This window comes from Cervus canadensis, chromosome 25 (assembly GCF_019320065.1).
Source record: "Cervus canadensis isolate Bull #8, Minnesota chromosome 25, ASM1932006v1, whole genome shotgun sequence".
NCBI classification, from domain to species: domain Eukaryota; kingdom Metazoa; phylum Chordata; class Mammalia; order Artiodactyla; family Cervidae; genus Cervus; species Cervus canadensis.
In genome coordinates this window covers 24129113-24151857 of record NC_057410.1, presented here as the reverse complement: position 1 = coordinate 24151857, position 22745 = coordinate 24129113, and the positions used below count along the sequence as shown (strand labels likewise).

At 38.7% G+C, this 22745-nt stretch overlaps 1 protein-coding gene across 1 annotated transcript; it reads left to right on the top strand.

Moving 5' to 3' along the window:
• The first annotated feature begins 9235 nt into the window (after nucleotides 1-9235).
• On the top strand, nucleotides 9236-10039 carry LOC122427568 (olfactory receptor 8S1-like). Its single transcript, XM_043447130.1, has one exon. The coding sequence runs from the start codon at nucleotides 9236-9238 to the stop codon at nucleotides 10037-10039; it is 804 nt and encodes a 267-aa protein (XP_043303065.1).
• Nucleotides 10040-22745: the final 12706 nt, after the last annotated feature.

Sequence of the window (22745 nt, the reverse complement as noted above, 5' to 3'; positions counted from 1 at the left end):
AAAGAACAGCATGTATATTATCTATGGTGAAACAGGTCACCAGCCCAGGTGGGATGCATGAGACAAGTGCTCAGGCCTGGTGCACTGGGAAGACCCAGAGGAATCGGGTGGAGAGGGAGGTGGGAGGGGGGATCGGGATGGGGAATACGTGTAAATCTATTGCTGATTCATGTCAATGTATGACAAAACCCACTGAATAAATAAATAAATAAATAAATAAAAATAAAGGCAAAACTTAAGGCCCAATAATATTTTTCGATAGAAAGCCTTGGAAAATTTACCCAATGTCCACATTCTTTGAAAACAGTTTTTGGTAAAGTATGCTAATAAGAAGAGAATAAATCAAGCAGGATGCTATATTTCTCATTGAGGATTGTACCACCCAGAGTATGTCATCCTTCTCGGGGTACCCTGAAGCCTGAGTACTTTCTGCCATGGCCTATGACAGGTAATCTGTCTACGGTCACTCTTGTTCTATTCCTCAATCAAGAACAATGGAGGTAAGAATAAACAATGGGGGAAAGACAGTCTCTTCAATAGGTGGTTTGAGAAAACCAGTCAGATACATGTAAAAGAATGAAATTAGAATATATTCTCATGCCAGAAACAAAAGGAAACTGAGAATGTATTAAAGGCCTGAATGTAAGTTTGGAAACCATAAGAACCAAACCTTGGGCAGAATACTGGTTGACATAAAACACAGCAGTAATTTTTTTGGATCTGTCTCCTAAGGCAAAAGAAACAAAAACAAAAGTAAACAAATGGGACCTAATTAAAAGCTTTTGCAAAGTAAAGGAAACCATCAACAAAACAAAAAAGACAACCTACTGAATGGGAGAATATGTTTGAAAATATGACCAATAAAGGGTTAATATCCAAAATACATAAACAGCTCATACAACTCTATATCAAAAACAAAAGTTTAAAATATCAGCAGAAGACCTGAATAGATATTTTCCAAAGAAGGTGTACAGATGACCAATAAGCACTTGAAAAAATGCTCCACATTGCTAATCATCAAAGAAATGCAAACCAAAACTACAATGACATATCCCCTTATATCGGTCAGAAAAACTATCGTCAAAACAGCCAGAAACAGGGCTTCCCCAGTGGTCCACTGCTTAAGAATCCACCTTGCAATGCAGGGAATACCGGTTTGACCACTGATCCAGCAGCATTCCACATACTGCACAGCAACTGAGCCTGTGAGCCACAACTACTGAGCCCATATGCCTACAGCCTGTGCTTGGCAACAAGAGAAGCCACCACAATGAAAAGCCCATGCACCACAACTAGAGAGGAGCTTCTACTCACGGCAACTAGAGAAAGCCTGTGTGCAGCAACAAAGACCCAGCAAAGCCAAAAAATAAAAATAAATAAATAGTTAAAAAAAAACACAAATAACAAATTTTGGTGAGGAAGTGGAGTAAAGGGAACCCTTTATACTGTTGGTGGGAGTGTAAATTGGTATAGCCACTGTGGAAAACAGAATGGAGGTTCCTCAAAAAACTAAAGATAGAACTACCATATGATCCAAAAATTCCACTCCTGGTTATATATTGAAGGAAAATAAAACACTAATTTCAAAAGATACATGCACCCCAATGTTCACAGCAGCATTATTTGCAAGATACAGAAGCAACCAACAGATGAATGGATAAAGATGTGGCATGTATATGTGTGTGTATACACATACACACACACACACACACACACATATATATATATATAATGGAGTACTATTCAGCCATAAAAATGAAATTTTGCCATTTGGAACAATTTGGATGGACCTGGAGAGTATTGTTTAGTGAAATAAAGACAAATAGAGTATGTTAGCACTTATATGTGGAATCTAAAAAAAATAAAACAAATGAATCAGTATAACAAAACAGAAACAGGCTCATAGATACAAAGAAACTAGTGGTTACCTGGGGGGAGAAGGAAAGGAAGCTGGGCAAGATAGGGATAGGAGATTAAGGACTACAAACTACTATGTGTAAAATTAATAAGACACAAGGATAGACTGTTAAAGGAATATAGCCAATATTTTACAATAACTAGATGGAGTATAATCTATAAAAATTGGAATCATTGTGTTGTATATCTGAAACTGATAAAATACTATAAATCAGCTATACCTAAATAAAAAAATACAAACTCAACTATTTGCATTTATATAGACTGAGAAGACAAAGTGGTGAAAGCAGGTTTGGACCTCCTTGCTGACCATTAATTCTTTTCCCAACATGGTTTTGTATCACTGTTCAAATTACTTGCTAACTCCTCCTGGGGAAGAGTCAAAATTTCTCCCCAGCCCATGCACCTCAGGTTTTACCTGTGCCTCCTGGTGGGAGGATGATACACCTCTGCCCTACTGAAGTCAAGTGTGGCCATATGACTTGCGTTGGCTAGTGAAGCGTGGTCCAAAGTCCCATATGGTTTCTGAGCACAAGCTTCAAGAACCAGCTCACAGTTCATCATTGTACTCTTTTCTAACAGCCCAAACAATAGCCATACCCCAGTTTAAAGGCTGCTCCAAAAGTCTAGGTCCTGAAAAAAACTGTGTAGTAACAAAGTCACAGCTATCCTAACAGACACATAGAATGAGAAGTGAATCTTTCCTGTTGTTAAGCTGGTGAAATTTTGGGTCACTTACCACAGGATAACTTGGCCTAAACTGACTGATACATTCAACTTCAGTTCAGTTCAGTTCAGTCGCTCAGTCGTGTCCCACTCTTTGTGACCTCATGAACTGCAGCACGCCAGGCCTCCTGGTCCATCACCAACTCCCAGAGTCCACCCAAACCCATGTCCATTGAGTCAGTGATGCCATCCAACCATCTCATCCTCTGTCGTCCCCTTCTCCTCCTGCCCTCAATCTTTCCCAGCATCAGGGTCTTTTCCAATGAGTCAGCTCCTCGCATCAAGAGGCCAAGGTATTGGAGTTTCAGCTTCAGCATCAGTCCTTCCAATGAACACCCAGGACTGGTTTCGTTTAGGATGGACTGGTTGGATCTCCTTGCAGTCCAAGGGACTCTCAAGAGTCTTCCCCAACACCACAGTTCAAAAGCATCAATTCTTCAGCGCTCAGCTTTCTTTATAATCCAACTCTCACATCCATACATGACCACTGGAAAAATCATAGCCTTGACTAGATGGACCTTTGTTGGCAAAGTAATGTCTCTGCTTTTTAATATGTTATCTAGGTTGGTCATAACTTTCCTTCCAAGGAGTGTCTTTTAATTTCATGGCTGCAATCACCATCTGCAGTGATTTTGGAGCCCAAAAAAAATAAAGTCTGACACTGTTTCCAGTTTCCCCATCTATTTGCCATGAAGTGATGGGACCAGATGCCGTGATCTTAGTTTTCTGAATGTTGAGCTTTAAGCCAACTTTTTCACTCTCCTCTTTCACTTTCATCAAGAGGCTTTTTAGTTGCTCTTCACTTTCTGCCATAAGGGTGGTGTCATCTGCATATCTGAGGTTATTGATACTTCTCCCGGCAATCTTGATTCCAGCTTGTGCTTCCTCCAGCCCAGTGTTTCTCATGATGTACTCTGCATATAAGTTAAATAAGCAGGGTGAAAATATACAGCCTTGATGTACTCCTTTTCCTATTTGGAACCAGTCTGTTGTTCCATGTCCACTTCTAACTGTTGCTTCCTGACCTGCATATAGGTTTCTCAAGACGCAGGTCAGGTGGTCTGGTATCCCATCTCTTTCAGAATTTTCCACAGTTTATTGTATGTGATCCACACAGTCAAAGGCTTTGGCGTAGTCAATAAAGCAGAAATAGATGTTTTTCTGGAACTCTCTTGCTTTTTCGATGATCCAGCGGATGTTGGCTATTTGATCTCTGGTTCCTCTGCCTTTTCTAAAACCAGCTTGTACATCTGGAAGTTCACGGTTCACATATTGCTGAAGCCTGGCTTGGAGAATTTTGAGCATTACTTTACTAGCGTGTGAAATGAGTGCAATTGTGCGGTAGTTTGAGCATTCTTTGGCATTGCCTTTGTTTGGGATTGGAATGGAAACTGACCTTTTCTAGTCCTGTGGCCACTGCTGAGTTTTCCAAATTTGCTGGCATATTGAGTGCAGCACTTTCACAGCATCATCTTTTAGGATTTGAAATAGCTCAACTGGAATTCCATCATCTCCACTAGCTTTGTTCATAGTGATGCTTCCTAAGGCCCACCTGGCAGAATGTGGTCACTGGAGAAGGGAATGGCAAACCACTTCAGTATTCTTCCCTTGAGAACCCCATGGACAGTATGAAAAGGCAAAAAGATAGGACACTGAAAGATGAACTCCCCAGGTCAGTAATTGTGCTGTTTGTCTCTGTATGTTTATTCTTTAATTCTTCTAAGTCTTTGTTAATTGATTCTTGCATTTTCTCCATTTTGTTTTCAAGGTTTTTGATCTTTACTATCATTATTCTGAATTTTTTTCAGGTAGTTTCCCTATTTCCTCTTCATTTATTTGGACTTCTGTGTTTCTAACTTGTTCCTTCATTTGTGTAGTATTTCTCTGCCTTTTCTTTTTTTTTAAACTTTTTGTGTTTTAGGTCTCCTTTTCCCAGGCTTCAGGGTTGAATTCTTTCTTCCTTTTGGTTTCTGCCCTCCTATGGTTGTTCACTATGAACAAAGCTAGTGGAGGTGATGGAATTCCAGTTGAGCTATTTCAAATCCTGAAAGATGATGCTGTGAAAGTGCTGCACTCAATATGCCAGGAAATTTGGAAAACGCAGCAGTGGCCACAGGACTGGAAAAAGTCAGTTTCCATTCCAATCCCAAACAAAGGCAATGCCAAAGAATGCTCAAACTACCGCACAATTGCACTCATTTCACACGCTAGTAAAGTAATGCTCAAAATTCTCCAAGCCAGGCTTCAGCAATATGTGAACAGTGAACTTCCAGATGTACAAGCTGATTTTAGAAAAGGCAGAGGAACCAGAGATCAAATTGCCAACATCCGCTGGATCATCGAAAAAGCAAGAGAGTTCCAGAAAAACATCTATTTCTGCTTTATTGACTACGCCAAAGCCTTTGACATACAATAAACTGTGGAAAATTCTGAAAGAGATGGGATACCAGACCACCTGACCTGCGTCTTGAGAAACCTATATGCAGGTCAGGAAGCAACAGTTAGAAGTGGACATGGAACAACAGACTGGTTCCAAATAGGAAAAGGAGTACATCAAGGCTGTATATTTTCACCCTGCTTATTTAACTTATATGCAGAGTACATCATGAGAAACACTGGGCTGGAGGAAGCACAAGCTGGAATCAAGATTGCCGGGAGAAGTATCAATAACCTCAGATATGCAGATGACACCACCCTTATGGCAGAAAGTGAAGAGCAACTAAAAAGCCTCTTGATGAAAGTGAAAGAGGAGAGTGAAAAAGTTGGCTTAAAGCTCAACATTCAGAAAACTAAGATCATGGCATCTGGTCCCATCACTTCATGGCAAATAGATGGGGAAACAGTGGAAACAGTGTCAGACTTTATTTTTGGGGGCTCCAAAATCACTGCAGATGGTGATTGCAGCCATGAAATTAAAAGACACTTACTCCTTGGAAGGAAAGTTATGACCAACCTAGATAGCATATTAAAAAGCAGAGACATTACTTTGTCAACAAAGGTCCGTCTGGTCAAGGCTATGATTTTTCCAGTGGTCATGTATGGATGTGAGAGTTGGACTGTGAAGAAAGCTGAGCGCTGAAGAATTGATGCTTTTGAACTGTGGTGTTGGAGAAGACTCTTGAGAGTCCCTTGGACTGCAAGGAGATCCAACCAGTCCATCCTAAACGAAACCAGTCCTGGGTGTTCATTGGAAGGACTGATGCTGAAGTTGAAACTCCAGTACTTTGGCCACCTCACGCGAAGAGTTGACTCTTTGGAAAAGACCCTGATGCTGGGAGGGATTGGGGGAAGGAGGAGAAGGGGATGACAGAGGGTGAGATGACTGAATGGCATCACCGACTCGATGGACATGAGTTTGAGTAAACTCCGGGATTTGGTGATGGACAGGGAGGCCTGGCGTGCTGCGATTCATGGGGTCACAAAGAGTCAGACACAACTGAGTAACTGAACTGATGTCAAAGAGTGTTCTACCTATGTTTTCCTCTAAGAGTTTTACAGTTTCTGGTCTTTAATACATTTTGAGTTTATTTTGATGTATGGTGTTAGGAAGTGTTCTAATTTCATTATCTTACATGTAGCTGAACAACTTTCCCAGCACCACTTACTGAAGAGACTGTCTTTTCTCCACTGTATATTTTTGCCTCATTTGTCAAAGATAAGGTGCCCATAGATGCATATATTTATCTCTGGGTTTTCTATCTTGTTTCATTGGTCTATATTTCTGTTTTTGTTCCTACTACATTTTTAAAAATGAAAAACATGAGCAATAAACAGTACTAAAGCCCAACAGAGGAAGAGATACAGCAAAATTAAGATTAGCATAGAAACATTTCCTCCATGAAGTAGGAGGCAAGAGCTTAAGCTGATTGCTAGAGAAACAAGGGTTTAGAAAAGAGCAAATGGTTTCATAAGAGTAATACATTTTCAAATTGTATAGACCTAGGTATATGTGTTTGTGTGCATGCACATACTCATGCTCAAAATCCAAGAGAGCTGTCAGAGACAAGATGAATCCTTTATAGAACTTCTGGATCCTCTGCTTCTTAATTAGTAGAGCAATTTGTGGCCAGGAGCTTTCTAAACTCCTGAGTATCAACCAGATACTCTTGGAAACAGCCATGTCAGTAACCACTCAGTCCCAGGACCAGTGGCCCCTCTGGTTCTAGCTAATGCTACCTCTCCCATGGGCAGTGGACAATTCCTGACTCTGGAGCATTTTCTCACCATTCCTCCCCAGGGCCCACCTGGTACAAGATCCCAGGACTCTGATGAAAGAGGAAATACAGGTCACACAAACTATCCAGGAGCTCTCCCTGGGACTGAGGGAGAAAACAAGAGAAAAACCTAAGTCTTAAGAGAGCCCTCTCCAAAGAGACTCACACCCGAACACTTTGGCTCTTAACCACTGCCTGTCTCTATCTGTCTCTGGCCATATTAGTGGCTGGGAAACAAGGTCCACCTTTCCTGGCATCTAACTGAAGCCTCTCATCTCTAACCACTGGAATGAAGTCTCCTTCCAGCAACAGTGTCCTGTGGCAAGCAGGCTGGCTTAAAATTCAAAAGACGCAGCAAACCCTGAGCAGCCATGTTTAGTAAGGCAGGTGAGAGACTTAAAGGTGCATAGTTATATGTAACTAGTGAGAGCTGTACAGGTTATCTGGTCCAAGCCCCTCCTGTTTCCACAGAAGGAAATTAGATCCAGATTAGGGAAATATCTTTCTCAAAGTCAGACACTGCTACCTCCATTCAGGTAATGGCTGAGTTGGAAGATTGAGCCTTCTGCCCTTTGTCCATTTGGAGTCTTCTTGTTTGTTCCTTTATGTATCAAGTTCTGGGACCCCTCCCTCCCCCAGAATTTAGGCTTTTATTTTGAATGGGAATGTTTTTACTGGCTGCAAAGCCAGATGAAGAGTAAGGAGGAGATTTCCTGGAGGACTGAGAAGGGTGGAGAATATAGTGAGAAAGACAACTTTATTCTGGCTAAGGAATCCCTAGTTTGCAGGGTTTTCGAAAGTTTGTACTAATGGGACACTTTGCTTTGATGGAATCCTACCACCAAAATCCTACCATCAAATATGATTAAATAGATGAATGGAGAGATGGGGTGATTGAGATGGATGTGAAACCTCAAACACCCTGTAACTCCTCACCCTCTTGATACTTAGGGTGTCTCCCTAAAGCACTATGGCAAACTGTTTTCACACTTTGAAAACAGTGCCCTGAAGTATTCTGAGATCCTGGGCCTGGAATATTTTTAAATGGCACCGGATTCAGTCCTATGTAGGACTTGGGACATGTACTGAGTAGTATCAAACTACTGAGGTGCCCAGTGGTAATGGGGAAGAAACCACAGAAAAATTTGCCCTTTAGAGGTTCAGCTTCCTTTGCCCAGGAGCTTTCTCTCACTGCAATTCAGTATTTCTCTCTGAAGAAAACACAGCTAAACTGAGTTTCCTGAAAGTCTCCATATCTTTTCATTATATATAAAAAAAGAAATGTTCAATGGAAAAGTAATTTTACAATATTAGAGAAACTGTTCAAAAGAAATGAATGCCCATAAGCCTACTAACCAATAGAGAAATCACTTCTATTTTTCAAGATTCTGTGTCAATTTTTGTTCGTACACATGTTTGATGTTTCTGTGCAGGGTGTCATGGGCAAGACAGTTTGCAAAAGCATATGTTTCATTTGCCCAATTTCATAAATGAGTAAGGGAAGGTTTCAAGAAACTGAGTAACTTTTCTCAGATGATACCATTAGAATGTTTGAGCCAAGACTCAAACTAAGGTTAGTACTCTAAAACTAGCACTCATTCCACTTTAATAGCTGCTGTCATAGAACTGTAGGGAGTACTATATCAGAGCCAAGGAATACCTGGACATAATTTAGGTGAACTTCCTACTAATGAAGTCATTCATGACCCCAAAACCACACAAAACTCATCTTAACAATCAGTTTAAAACCAGTAAGTGTGGTACATGAGGATGCATGCAAGACTAATTGAAACATCTGGACTAATCCCAACCTTGACTTCATTTTGCTATGAGGCCTCAGGCATTGCATTCACCTCATTTATAAAATGAAAGGGTTAAAAGCCATTATGACAACATCCTAGCATACTGTGAGTCTATGATCTCACTTGTCTAAGAAGGAATCACTTTCCCATGGGCCTCTCAGCCCTTAACCAGGGAGGGTTTTCTGGGCTCCGCCCCTTGTTTTGAATCCAGAACCTGATTTTCCTATGTATGATACATTGTTATTATTAAATGCACATGAGTTATTATTGTTAATTATTATTACTACTAAGTGACAAAGTAGGGTGAAGGATAAAGATCATGACAAGATAATGCTAGCAATTAGAAAAGAAGATCAAGTAAGAATATAGTATCTGAGGAGACACTCCCTTATCCTGGGTTTTCCATTTTGGTCTATAGGTAAGAAGGTATACGACTAAAGCGGCTTAGCACACAGCACAGAAGGAGGTATACTCTCTTTGAGCAAAAGACTCTTGTTCATGGAAAATGACTCAGATTAATGTCTCACAAGTGTAGAACCATTCATTTCTTGTGAGGGACAGAATCTCTAAGCAACCATGAAAAATGTCAGTATTATTACTGAGTTTGTCCTTCTGGGATTGTCCAGTGACCCCCAGATCCAGACCGTGCTCTTTGTGCTGTTCCTGGGGATTTACCTGCTGACATTAGTGGGGAACACAGTGATGATCCTGATCATCAAGGCTGATTCTCGGCTCCACACACCCATGTACTTCTTCCTCGGACACCTGTCTTTCCTGGATCTCAGTTTCTCCTCAGTCACTGTGCCCAAAATGCTACAGAACTTCTTGTCTCAGAAGAAAAGCATCTCAGTGTGGGGCTGCATCACTCAGAGTTTCTTTTTCACTCTCTCAGGGGGGACAGAAGCCTGTCTTCTCTCCGCCATGGCCTACGACCGCTATGCTGCTATCTGCCACCCTCTGGTCTACACTGTGGTCATAAACAGACCTCTCTGCACTGGGATTGTGAGCATAGCTTGGGCAGTGGGATTCTCTATTTCCTTGATGAATAGTCTTTTGGTTCACAAGTTGCATTTCTGTGGTTCCAACATCATCCCCCACTTCAGTTGTGAGCTACCTCCACTCTTCCCTCTGTCTTGTACTGACCCCACTGTCAACGAGCTTCTTCTAGCTGTGTCATGTACATCTTTAGGGCTGCTGACACTTCCCCCGATCCTCTTTTCTTACTCAAGAATCATTTCTGCCATACTGAGTATCCGCTCCTCTGAGGGCCAAGGCAAGGCCTTCTCCACCTGTTCCTCCCACCTCACTGTGGTGCTCCTGTTCTATGGGACGGCTCTGTTCAGGTACATCAGCCCCGCCTCAGGCTCAATGTTGGAGTGAGTGGTCTCCGTTCAGTACAGTGTGATCACATCCTTGCTGAACCCCCTTATCTACAGCCTCAAGAACCAGGAGGTAAAAACAGCTCTACTGCGAATGCTGAGGCAACAGAAGTGTGCCAGCAGGTAAGAGAAAGCTTCTGATCGGAAAGAGAAAACGTATCGCTAAAGGAGAAAGATGTTTATAGGCACAGAGCATTTGGGGAAATTGAATTTCAGTTATATTTAACTATTTGTTTGGATTTTGAAGTAAATAAGCTGCCAAAAAAAAGAGAGGAGGGGGCTGGGGGAAAAAGAGCTTGATGTACAGGTTCCTATCCAGGAGCCCTTTGCAAAATAATCAGAGAGAGACCTTCATAACTCTCTCATAGCTTCCCTCATATGAGGGGCTTCCCTCATAGCTCATTGGTAAAGAATCCATCTGCAATGCAGGAGACCCTGGTTCAATTCCTGGGTCGGGAAGATCTGCTGGAGAAGGGATAGGCTTCTTGGGCTTCCCTTGTGGCTCAGATGGTAAAGAATCTGCCTGCAATGAGGGAGACCTGTGTTTGATCCCTGGGCTGGGAAGATCCCCTGGAGAAGGGAAAGGCTACCCACTCGAGTATTCTGGCCTGGAGAATTCCATGAACTGTATAGTCCATGGGGTCACAAAGAGTCAGACACAACTGAGCAACTTTCACTTCACACACATGTTCACAGAGAGAGACCTTGGTTCTGTGTGAGGAAATAGCAGGGCTTGCTGACATACATAAAGTATATCGAAGCAGAACAGGGTCTCTGGCCAAAATGTCAACTTTTTCTTGGCATTTTCGCAAAGGCACACAATAAAGAAAGGAGCCTACAACAAAGAAGAAATCAGGTATAACTAATACTCCAGAATGAAAACAGTCAGAGCCATCCATTCATAAGACCTGGTGGTATTCTCTGGCATCAAAAGGCCAGTGAACCTGAATAGACTGATGTGCTGGTTAATTTTACATGTCAACTTGACTGGATTAAGGGATGCCCAGATAGCTGGCAAAACATTATTTCTGGGTGTGTCTATGACAGTGTTTCCAGCGGCTTGCCTGGTGGCTCAGGGGTTAAAGCATCTGCCTGCAATGCGGGAGACCCAGGTTCAATCCCTGGTTCAGGAAGATCCCCTGGAGAAGGAAATGGCAACCCACTCCAGTAGTTTTGCCTGGAGAATCTCATGGATGGAGGAGCCTGGTAGGCTACAATCCACAGGGTCGCAAAGAGTCGGACACGACTGAGAGACTTCACTTCACTTCAGCAAAGAAGACTGCCTGGGTATCATCCAACTGCTAAGGGCTAAAATGGAACAAAACAGGGTGAGTGTGCTTTCTCTGCCCAATATCTAAATATTGATGCTTCCGGTTCTTGGACCTTCAGACTAAAGGTGGGACTTCTCTCACTAGCTCCCCTGGTTCTTAAACCTTCAGTTTAGATTAGAATTACAACACTGTCTTTCCTTGGCCTCTGTCTTGCAGATGGCAAATCTCAGCTTCCATAATTGTGTGAGCCAATGTCTCACAATAAATCTCTTCTACATATCTATATGTTTATGTATATAGTCTATCAGTTCTGTTTTTATAGGAAAATTGTGACCAATATGCAGGAAAATGTGAAAAAAATTAAATTATTCTCATATTAGAAATCCATGTATCATGCCTATCTTATTTTTCCTAAGCCCTCTTGCCTAAGATCTTATGTTTAAAAAATACAGCATGTGCATTTGATCCAGGTACATATTGTATAACAGTATATGGAGTAGGGGGTATGCATGAATAATTATAGAAATAAAATTAAAAGGCCAGTAAGGTACCCCTTTGCATCTATATAATTAATAAACAAATACATAATAGCAGCCTATTGAGAAACATTAATGAAGACCTAAATAGAAAGTAATATATCATGCTTATAAATGGTAGACGATTTTAAAACTGTCAGTTGTTCCCAAATCATTTATATATTTAGTCTGTTGTTGTTGTTCTGGTTGCTACATCGTGTTCAACTCCTTTGTGACCCCATGGACTGTAGCCTGCCATGATCCTCTGTCCACAGGATTTTTCAGGCAAGAATACTGGAGTGGGATTGCCATTTCCTTCTCCAGGGGATCTTCCTGACCCAGGAATCAAATCCACATCTCCTGCATTGGCAGGCAGATTCTTTACCACTGAGCCACCAGAGAAGCCCATATTTTTAGTATAATTTCAATTAAAATTCCAGAACAATTTTTTATTAATTTGAAAAGTTGATTCCAAAATTTATGCAAAAGTAAACAACTCAACAAAGGCCAAATTAAGAAGAATAAGACATCAAGATTTATTATAAAACTATGTAATTAAAACTTTATATTACTGACAAATAAACAAATATGCTAATGGAAAAGAGAACTCAGAAATGGACCCCAAACTCAGAAGTAAACACTGAGATGGCAAGGTAGATCAATTCATTGAGGGTGTACTTTTCAATCAATACTGCTGGGATGATTAGCTCTTCATGTAAAAAATTAATAAAATTTTATCCTCACCCAGAATAAGCGAAAAACAGTCCCAGTTGAAGTATTATATGTGAAAGGCAAAACTAAAAAACTTTTATAACATAATGTAGGACAATATATTCATGGCAGAGGAGGATTTTTAAAAACCAGATATGAAAAGTACTATAATCTCAGATATGCAGATGACACCACCCTTATGGCAGAAAGCAAAAAAGAACTAAAGAGCCTCTTGATGAAAGTGAAAGAGGAGAGTGAAAAGGTTGGCTGAAAACTCAACATTAAGAAAACTAAGATCATGGCATCCGGTCCCATCACTTCATGACAAAGAGATGGCAAAACAGTGGAAACAGTGACAGACTTTGTTTTGGGGGGCTCCAAAATCACTGCAGATGGTGATTGCAGCCATGAAATTAAAAGATGCTTGCTCCTTGGAAGAAAAGTTATGACCAACCTAGACAGCATACTAAAAAGCAGAGACATTACTTTGCCAACAAAGGTCCATCTAGTCAAGGCTATGGTTTTTCCAGTAGTCATGTATGGATATGAGAGTTGGACTATAAAGAAAGCTGAGCACTGAAGAATTGATGCTTTTGAACTGTGGTGTTGGAGAAGACTCTTGAGAGTCCCTTGGACAGCAAGGAGATCCAAGCAGTCCATCCTAAAGGAAATCAGTCCTGAGTATTCATTGGAAGGACTGATGCTGAAGCTGAAATGCCAATACTTTGGTCACCTGATGCGAAGAACTGACTTATTTGAAAAGACCTTGATGCTGGGAAAGACTGAAGGCAGGAAGAGAAGGGGACGACAGAGGATGAGATGGTTGGATGGCATCACCAACTCAATGGACATGAGTTTGAGTAAACTCTGGGAATTGGCAATGGACAAGGAGGACTGGCATGCTGCAGTCCATGAGATCACAAAGAGTTGGACACGACTGAGCAACTGAACTGAACTGAACTGAACTGCCAAAAAATGTTGATAAATGTAATTATATTAAGATTATATTATAATTAATTATAATCACATTAAGATTGTTAATATTATTAATAATTATATTAAGATTATTAATTATATTAAGATCCCCTAATCTTCCCAATGGAAACAGGAAATGGCAACCCACTCCAGTATTCTTTCCTGGAAAATTCCATGGACAGAGAAGCCTGGAGGGTTTCAGTCCATGAAGCTGCAAAAGTCAGACATGACTGAGCAGACGTGCATACGTATGTATGTATAAAGTGAATACAACCAAAGAAAATGAATAAACATTTCCACACCAAGTAGCATGGATCAACCTTAGATATAATATTGTACAAAATGTTACATGAAACTATTTCATTCATATAAAGTTCAAATAAAGGCAAACAGGACTATATTATTTAGGGATGCATGTATAAATGGTAAAACTACAAAGAAAGTAAGGAAATCGGTAAGAATGTTAGGGCAACCTGTGTTAGTACTAAGAGAAGGGACAGGGCTCCTGTAGCAGAGTGATGGAGTGATGTACATTCCCAATTCTGGTAATGTACTATTTCTTTACCTTTAACTTTTTTTCTTATATAGTGATCACATAGATCTTTGCTTTATTAAGTAATTATTAAGTTATACACAAATGTTACATGGAATTTTTAGTAAACATGGTAATTTTAATTTCTTGGATAAACTATAAATAGTGAAAAATGAAGTGATTTCTATTAAAACCAGAAACTGAGCAGACATGCCTGTTTTCTCCACTGTTTCCTTACATTGTTTTGAAATTTATAACTATGATAATAAGACATGAAGAGGAAATACTTAAAATAATTATAAAATACCAAATTACTTATTTTGTATGCAGATGATATGATTAATTCTTAGACTCAATAGGCTGAGATGAGGGGAAGAATGAGAATTAATAAGATTAAGTTGACAACACAAAAAATAAACACACACAAAGTTTATTACTATCCTATCAAAAACCAATTTGAACTGAAAGTGGAAAAAAAAATCCATTCATGTTATCAACAAAATCATAAAATAACTAGTAATAAATTTAACCAAAAAATACAGAATTTATATGACTAAAACTATATTTAGTCATAAAACAAGATCTGAATAAAAATTTCTTTAAAAAAAAGTTTGTAGAATGTTGGGGGTCCTTTAATGGACTGGAACCTGGTGGTCCAGAGTCAACGATAAGAAAGTGAAAGAAGGAAAGAGGCTAATATTCCCTGGGTTATGCAGCCAGCCTTCGTGCTCCAGGGAATCAGCCAGAAATAGAGAGAGAGAGAGAGAGAGAAATAGAGAGAAAGAAGGACACAGGGACCCAAGTCTCTGGTGGAGCAAGGGTGTTTTATTCAACATAGTGTGGGAATATATATTGTCTTACAAGGTAGCTTTTTTCAGCAAAGATAAAGATCAAAAATCCAGACAGTCCATATCAAAGAGAGACGGTTGTAAATAATCACTTGGTCCATAAAAAGGAAGAGGGTCATAAATAGTTACTTTTCTCCCTATGGAGAAACTAACGAAGGAAATGCATGCATTCCTCACCCCAGGGAGTGGTTTACCACTCCTCTTAATTCCTGAATATTCAGGAATTAATAAGGAACAGAGGATTCATGACAGATCCAAAACAGCACACAGGAAGCCTCCTGTTAAATGCTTCCTGACAGTAGAATTACTATCCTTTTGATTACGTTTGATCAGATTCACCAGTAAAACCATCTGGACCTTGAGTTTCCTTCTGATTATGGTTACAAATTCAATAGTTGATAGTGCTACTGTGGTTTTCTACATATTCTTGTAATTTGTTAATCTGTGTCTTTCAAAGAATTTCTCCATTTAAATTGTCAAATGCATTGGCATAAAATCATTCATAACACCCTCATATTGGCTTTTAAGTCTATGAAGGATCTGTAGTGATACACTCTCTCATTCATGATCCTGAATAACTTGCTCATTGAAAAAGACCCTGATGCTGCAAAAGACTGAAGGCAGGAGGAGAAGAGGATGACAGAGGATTAGATGGTTGTATGGCATCACCAACTCGATGGACGTGAGTTTGAGCAAGCTTAGGGAGTTGGTGATGGACAGAGAAGCCGGGCATGCTGCAGTCCATAGGGTCACAAAGAGTCAGACATGATTGAGCAACTGAACTGATAACTTGTTTTTTCACTTTTTCTCTTAATCTCATGAAGATTTATTGGCTTTACTGATTAAAAAATATTTTTAAATTTTTCTTTATTGTTTTTTGTTTCTTATTTTGTTAATTTCAACTTTTCATTATTGCTTTTTTATATTAATTTCCAGTCTAAGTTGATTTGTTCTCACTTCTTGAGGTCTTTATTTTTTTTCTAATATAAACATTAAATTTTCCTATAAGTGTTAATTTATCTGTATCCCATAAATGTTGATATTTCATTTTTATTCAGTCAAAAAATAACTCACTATTCCCTTTGTGGTTTCTTTGTTGACCCCTGGGTTATTTGAAAGTGTATTGTTTGATACTTAACTATTTGGGGATTTTACAGATACTTTCAATTATTGATTTATAATTTAGTTCCATTGTGATCAATTTAGGGGTTTTCTCAATGGTTTAGCTGGTAAAGAATCTGCCTGCAATGTAGGCGATGCAGGAGACATGGGTTTGATTCCTGGGTCAAGAAGATCCCCTGGAGGAAGAAATGGCAACCCACTCCAGTATTCTTGCCTGAAAAATCCCATGGACAGAGGAATCTAGTGGGCTACAGTCCAAAGGGTCTCAAGGAGTCAGACATGACTGAGCATAGACCATATATATATAGTGATCAGTTTGCTTAATGGCTTAGCATACTTTTAGCTTAAGACAGCTTTGTATGTATTATGTTGTTGCTGAGTGGAGTCTATAAATGTCTATTAAAGTTTATTGATAGTGTTATTCAAATCTTCTATATCCTTACTGATTTTCTGCCTACTTTTTCTATCAATTACTGAAAAAGGAGAGTTAAAATAACCAAGTATCATTGAGAATTTTTCCATTTCTCCTTTCAATTCTATCAGTTTTTCTTTCATTATTGTAAATCTCTGTTGTGTCTTCTTAGAAAATTGATTTTGTTATTATTATGAAGTGCCCCTATTTATCCCTAGTAGTATGGCTTGTTATGAAGCCTATTTTTCTGTATTATGGCTTGTTCTGAAGTCTGCTTTGCCCTAGATTTCTATAACCCTTTCTGCTTTCTTACAGTTGTATATAAAGATATGTCCTTTCCCATCCCTTTACTTTTAAACTAAGGCAAAGTCCACCATTGTTAATGAGAGTGTGCCCATAAGAGCGAACAGAGCTGACTTGAACTCCATACCTGCCTCTGACCAGGGCAGAAGCAACCATTTCCAATGTACGTGTCCCTGCCCACATTTGGGAGGAATAAAACTACCTCTAGGGTGGAGACCACCAAAGCCTGTAGGAGCAAAACCAGCTCAACAGTGTGGTACCAGGCACTGTGGCCCCAAACATGTCTAATGCACACACACTAGGGAAAAAGTGAAACCAGCATAGAAATATAGTCCTTCAGGCCACAGCCATGACCCTAACCAAGGCAAAGACTACTATCACACCAAGGAGAAATACAACTCACCCAGAGCTTCTGCTCCAACACCTTGGGCCCCAAACCTGCATCCAACAGAGTGGAAATAGCCAATCAACACAGGAAAAGTTCTGATTAAACTTGGCTCTGGCTCTATCCCTTTCAACTCCACCCCTACTTCCCATACCAAGGTGGTAGCTCCCTACAGAAACCAAGGTAAGATGTGACCCATGTTCACTTCAGAACCAGCTCTTCCACCAAAGCCACTGGACACATGCAGATGACATAGGGATGCTCCCACACAAGGAAATGACTTCATGACTGAGATAGGTAACTGCTTCACCTAATTTTGTAATGACAGAGAAAGTAAAAACAAAATGAGAAGACAAAACAATATGTTTCAAACAAAAAAACAAGAAAAACACCCTAATGTAACAACCCAGGTCTCCCACATTGCAGGCAGATTCTTTACCAGCTGAAACAACAGGGAAACCCTAATTTAACAAAGATAAATAATTTATCTGATAAAGAATTCAAAGCAAAAATGATAATAATGTTAACTGAACTTGGGAAAAGAATAAATAAACACAGCAAGAATTTTAATAAAGAACTAGAAAATATTTTAAAAGAGCCAGTCAGAGCTGAAGAATAGTTGAAATAAAAAAATCATACCAGAGGGAATTAACAATAAATTAAATGAAAGAATACAGAAGTGATCTAGAAGATAGAATATTGGAAACAAAAAAATCAGAACAGCAAAAAGAAAAGCAAAATTTTAAAAGTAAGGATAGTTTAAGGGACCTCTATAACAGTATCAAACATACTCCAAGAAGGGGAAGAGAGGAAAAAGGGGTAGAAAACATATTTGATAAAATTATAGTTGAACATTTCATGAACCTAAAGAAAGAAACAGATGTCCAGTACAGGAAGTAAAGAGAGTTCCAAAGAAGATGAAACCAAAAAGACTCACGCTAAGACAGATCATAATTAGAACAGCAAAAGCTAAATACATAATTTTAAAGGAAGTAAGAAAAACACAAAGGGTCACATACAAAGGAACACCCTTAAGGCTATCAGCTGACTTCTGCAGAAACTCTGCAGGCCAAAAGGGGGTGGAATAATATATTTAAAGTGCTGAAAGAGAAAAACTTATATACAGATCATCTAGACAGAAAATCAATATGAAAACAATGGCCTTAAATGACACATTAGACCAGCTGGACTTAATAGACATTTATGGCACATTCCAGGCTGCCCTAGAAGCTTAGCTGGTAAAAAACCACCTACCAATGCAGGAGACACAGGAGATTCAGGTTCAATCCTTGGGTTGGGAAGATCCCCTGGAGAAGGAAATGGCAACCCACTCCAGTATTCTAACCTGGAAAATCCCTTGGGCAGAGGAGCCTGGAGGGCTACAGTCCATGGAGTCACAAGAGTTGGACATGACTAAGCATGGGACATTCCATCCAAAAAACAGAAGAATACATATTTTTTCAAGTGCACATGGACCTTTCTCTGGGATACCTCATATGTTAAATCACAAAGCAAGTCTCAACAAATAGGATAGAAATTATATTGAGCACATTTTTCCAACTCCAACTGCATGAAACTAGAAATCAACCATAGGAAGAAAAGTGGAAAAAATACAACTATGTGAAGACTAAACAATATGCTACTAAAAATGCCTAGGTCAATGAAGATATCAGGGGAAATTTAAAAATACCTTGAGACAAATAAAAATAAAAACACAAATTTCTCAGTCTATAGGATGCAGTAAAAGCAGTTCTAAAAGAGAAATTTATAGTGACATGAACATACCTAAAGAAACAGGAAAAATCTCAAAAAAACAACTTAAACCACCACCTAAATAAATTAGCAAAAGAAGAAAAAATAAAGCTCAAAGTCAGGGGAAGGAAGGAATAAGGGTCAGAGTGGAAATAAACAAAATAGACCAAAAAAATTTTTAAAGATCAGTGAAACCAAGAATTGGTTCTTTGGAAAGATAAACAACTGATGTTAAGGAAATTAAATGGAAGTAGTCCTGTTCAGGCTTCAGAGACAAGAAAGCAGAGCAGGCCTCTGACCTTGCTTCTGACCTGCCTAGACACTGCCTTGACTACAAGCCTGCTCGCAAGTGCAACCTGAGAGGAACTATAGATAAGATAAGGTGCAGGTCTTGGAATTCTTGAGCCCCCCAGAGGAAGTCGGGCCAAGCACACCCAGGACTTAACAAATTCCTATGACTCACAAGATAAAACAAATAGCATTGTAAAAAGATGAATGTGAAATCAGAATTTCAATTTGCTCACAAACTGACAATGATATCAGTTTGCGACCAGGAATTATAAGTGGTACCCAAAAACTGCAATTTGAAGTCTCACTTGTGGAGCAGATGTGGTGCCCAGGACCTTTTCCCAATTGGGACTCCAGATTGCTGTTATATGGGACTTCCCAGTGCTGTTTGAGTCTAGATGCTGTTTCAGTCGATGCATTTTCTCTCCTCTACAGTTCCTATTTCTCTTTTATTTTATTTATTGTATATTGAAGATAAATTAGGCAATTCTCTATTAAATATTGAAATTGTTTATTTGTATATATCTTTTGCTAATGAATCCTTCAAACCTGAAGCGAAAGTTAAAACTTTTGGCAAAACAATTGATAAACCTTTAGCCAGGTTCATCAATAAAAAGAGAGGACCCAAATAAAATAAGAAATAAAAGAGGATAAATTATAACCAATATCACAGAGATACAAATACTGCAAACAACGTAGTATTCATAAGAGCATACAACAAACAGTTACATCCCAACAAACTGGACATACTAGAACAAATGGACAGATTCCTAGAAATACACAATCTTTCAAATCTCAACCAAGAAGAAATAAGTAATCTGGACAGACTGAGTACTAGTACTGAAATTGAATCAGTAATGAAAAAACTTCCCAAGAAACAAAAGTCCAGAACCAGACAGCTTCACAGAGCAATTCTACCAAACGTGTAAAGAAGAGTTAGTACTTATCCTTCTCAACTATTCAAAAGAAATTGGAGTGGATAGAACACTACCAAATTCATTCTATGAAGTTCCCATTACTCTAACACCACAATCAGACAAAGAAAATTATAGGCCAATATCCACGATTAATACATATGTAAAAATCTTCAACAATATATTAGCAAGCTGAATTCAATAATATATAGATCAAGTCATACACCATGATGAAGTGAGATTTATTCCAAAGATGCAAGGATGGTGTAATATTCACAAATCAACAGTGTGATACACCCCATTAACAAACAAAGGATAAAAATCACATGATCACCACAACTGACACAGTAAAAGCATTTGGCAAAACTCAACATCACTCATGATTTTAAAAAAAACAAAAAACCTCTATACCCTCAACAAAGTTGGTATAGAGGAAACATACCTCAACTCAACATGATAAGTCCATCTATTACAAAACCAAGGCTAACATCATACTGAATGGTGAAAAGCTGAAAGTGTTTCCTGTAAAATCAGGAAAAAGACAAGGATGCCCATTCTCACAATTTTTATTTAATATAGAATTGGAAACCCTAGCCAGAGTAATCAGACAAGAAAAAGAAATAAATGGCACCCAAATTAGAAGGGAAGAACTAAAACTATAACTATGTACAGATGACATGATGCTAAATATAGAAAACCTTAAAGTCTCTACCAAATTTACAATAAATGAATTTAGTAAATTTGTAGGATATAAAATTAATATACAGAAATCCATTGCTTCTCTATACACTAATAAAGAACTATCAAAAAGAGAAAGCAATAAAACAATCCCTTTCAAAATCGCATCGAAAAGGAAAAAATATCTAGGGATAAACTTAACCAAGGAGATAAAAGACCTGTACTCTGAAAAATATAAGACATTAATGAAGGAAAGTAAAGATGATACAAATAAATGCAAAGATATCCCATATTCATGAATTACAATTAGAAAAAAGTGATATTGTTAAAATGACTATATTACCCAAAACAATCTACAGATTTAATATAATCCCTACCAAAATACTCATGCCATATTCCACAGAACCAAAAAAATCCTAAAATTTATAGGAAACTGCAGAAGACCTCAACAGTCAAAGCAATCTTGAGAAAGAATAACAAAACTGAGGTATCACATTCCCTGACTTTAGACTATACTATAAAGCTACAGTAATCAAAACAGTATGGTATAGGCACATGCACAGACACATAGATCAACGGAATAGAACAGAAATCCCAAAAATAAACCTATGCATTTATGATCAATCAGTCGATAACAAGGTGGAAAAAATGGGGAAAAGACAGTCTCTTCAATAACTGGTGCTAGGAAAACTACACAGCTACATGTAAGAGAATAAAATTAGGACATTTTATCATACTACATACAAAAATAAATACAAAATGGATTAAAGACCTAAATGTAAGACCAGAAACCATAAACGTCTTAGAGGAAAACATAGGCAATACACTCTTTGACATAAGTCTTAGGAATATTTTTTGGATCTGTCTCCTTAGGCAAGAAAAGCAAAAGGAAAAATAAACAAATGAAGTCTGATTAAACTTAGAAGCTTCTGCACATCAAAGGAAACCACTGGCAAAAGAACAACCTACTGAATGGGAGGGCTTCCCCAGTGACTCAGCAGTAAAGAATCTGCCTGCAATACAGGAGACGCGGGAGACACTGCTTTGACCCCTGGGAAGATCCCCTGAAGGGCAGCTTGGCAATCCTCTCCAGTACTCTTGTCGGGAAAGCCCCATGGACAGAGGAGCCTGGCAGGCTACTGGCCATGGGGTCAGAAAGAGTTGGATACAACTGAAGCCACTGAGCACTGAATGGGAGAAAATATTTACACTGGTAAGGGGTAATATCAAAAACAAATAAAGAGTTCATACAACTCAGTATCAAAAAACAGCCTAATTAAAAATAGGCAGATTACCTAAATAAATATTTTTCCAAAGAAGATATACAGATGGCCAATGGGCACATGAAAAGATGCTCAACATCACTAATAATCAGCAAAGTGCAAATTAAAAGTATGATGAGTTACTACCTCACATCTGTCAGAATGATTACCCTGAAAAAGATAACAAATAATAAACATTGATGAAAATGTGGAGAAAAGGGAGCCCTAGTACACTGCTGGTCAAAATGTACATTGGTACAGTCACTGTGGAAACAGTATTAAGTTTTCTCAAGAATTAAAAATAGAATGATCATATGATCCAGCAATTCGAATCCTGGTTATATATCCAGAGAAAATGAAAAAAAACACTAATCTGAAAAGATATTTGCACCCCCAATGTTCATAGCAGCATTATTCACAACAGCTACCTAAGAAGCAATCTTTGCCATCTAAGAAGCCATCTGAGAAGAATCTGCCATTCACAGAAGCAATCTAAGTGTTCATCAAAAGATGAATGGACAAATAAACTGTCCATTCATATGTCCAAACTGTTCATCCAAATAAACTGTTCATCATGAACAGACAAACTGTCACTCACACACACACACACACAAATGGCATATCATCCATAAAAAAGAATTTACCATTTGTAACAACATTCATGGAACAACATGGATGAACTTGAAGAGTATTATGAAAGGTGACATAAGTCAGAGAAAGACAAATACGGTATGTTTTC

Excerpts from the sequence above, each read along its gene's own strand:
- LOC122427568 (XM_043447130.1), top strand. The coding sequence starts at position 9,236 with ATGAAAAATGTCAGTATTATTACTGAGTTTGTCCTTCTGGGATTGTCC.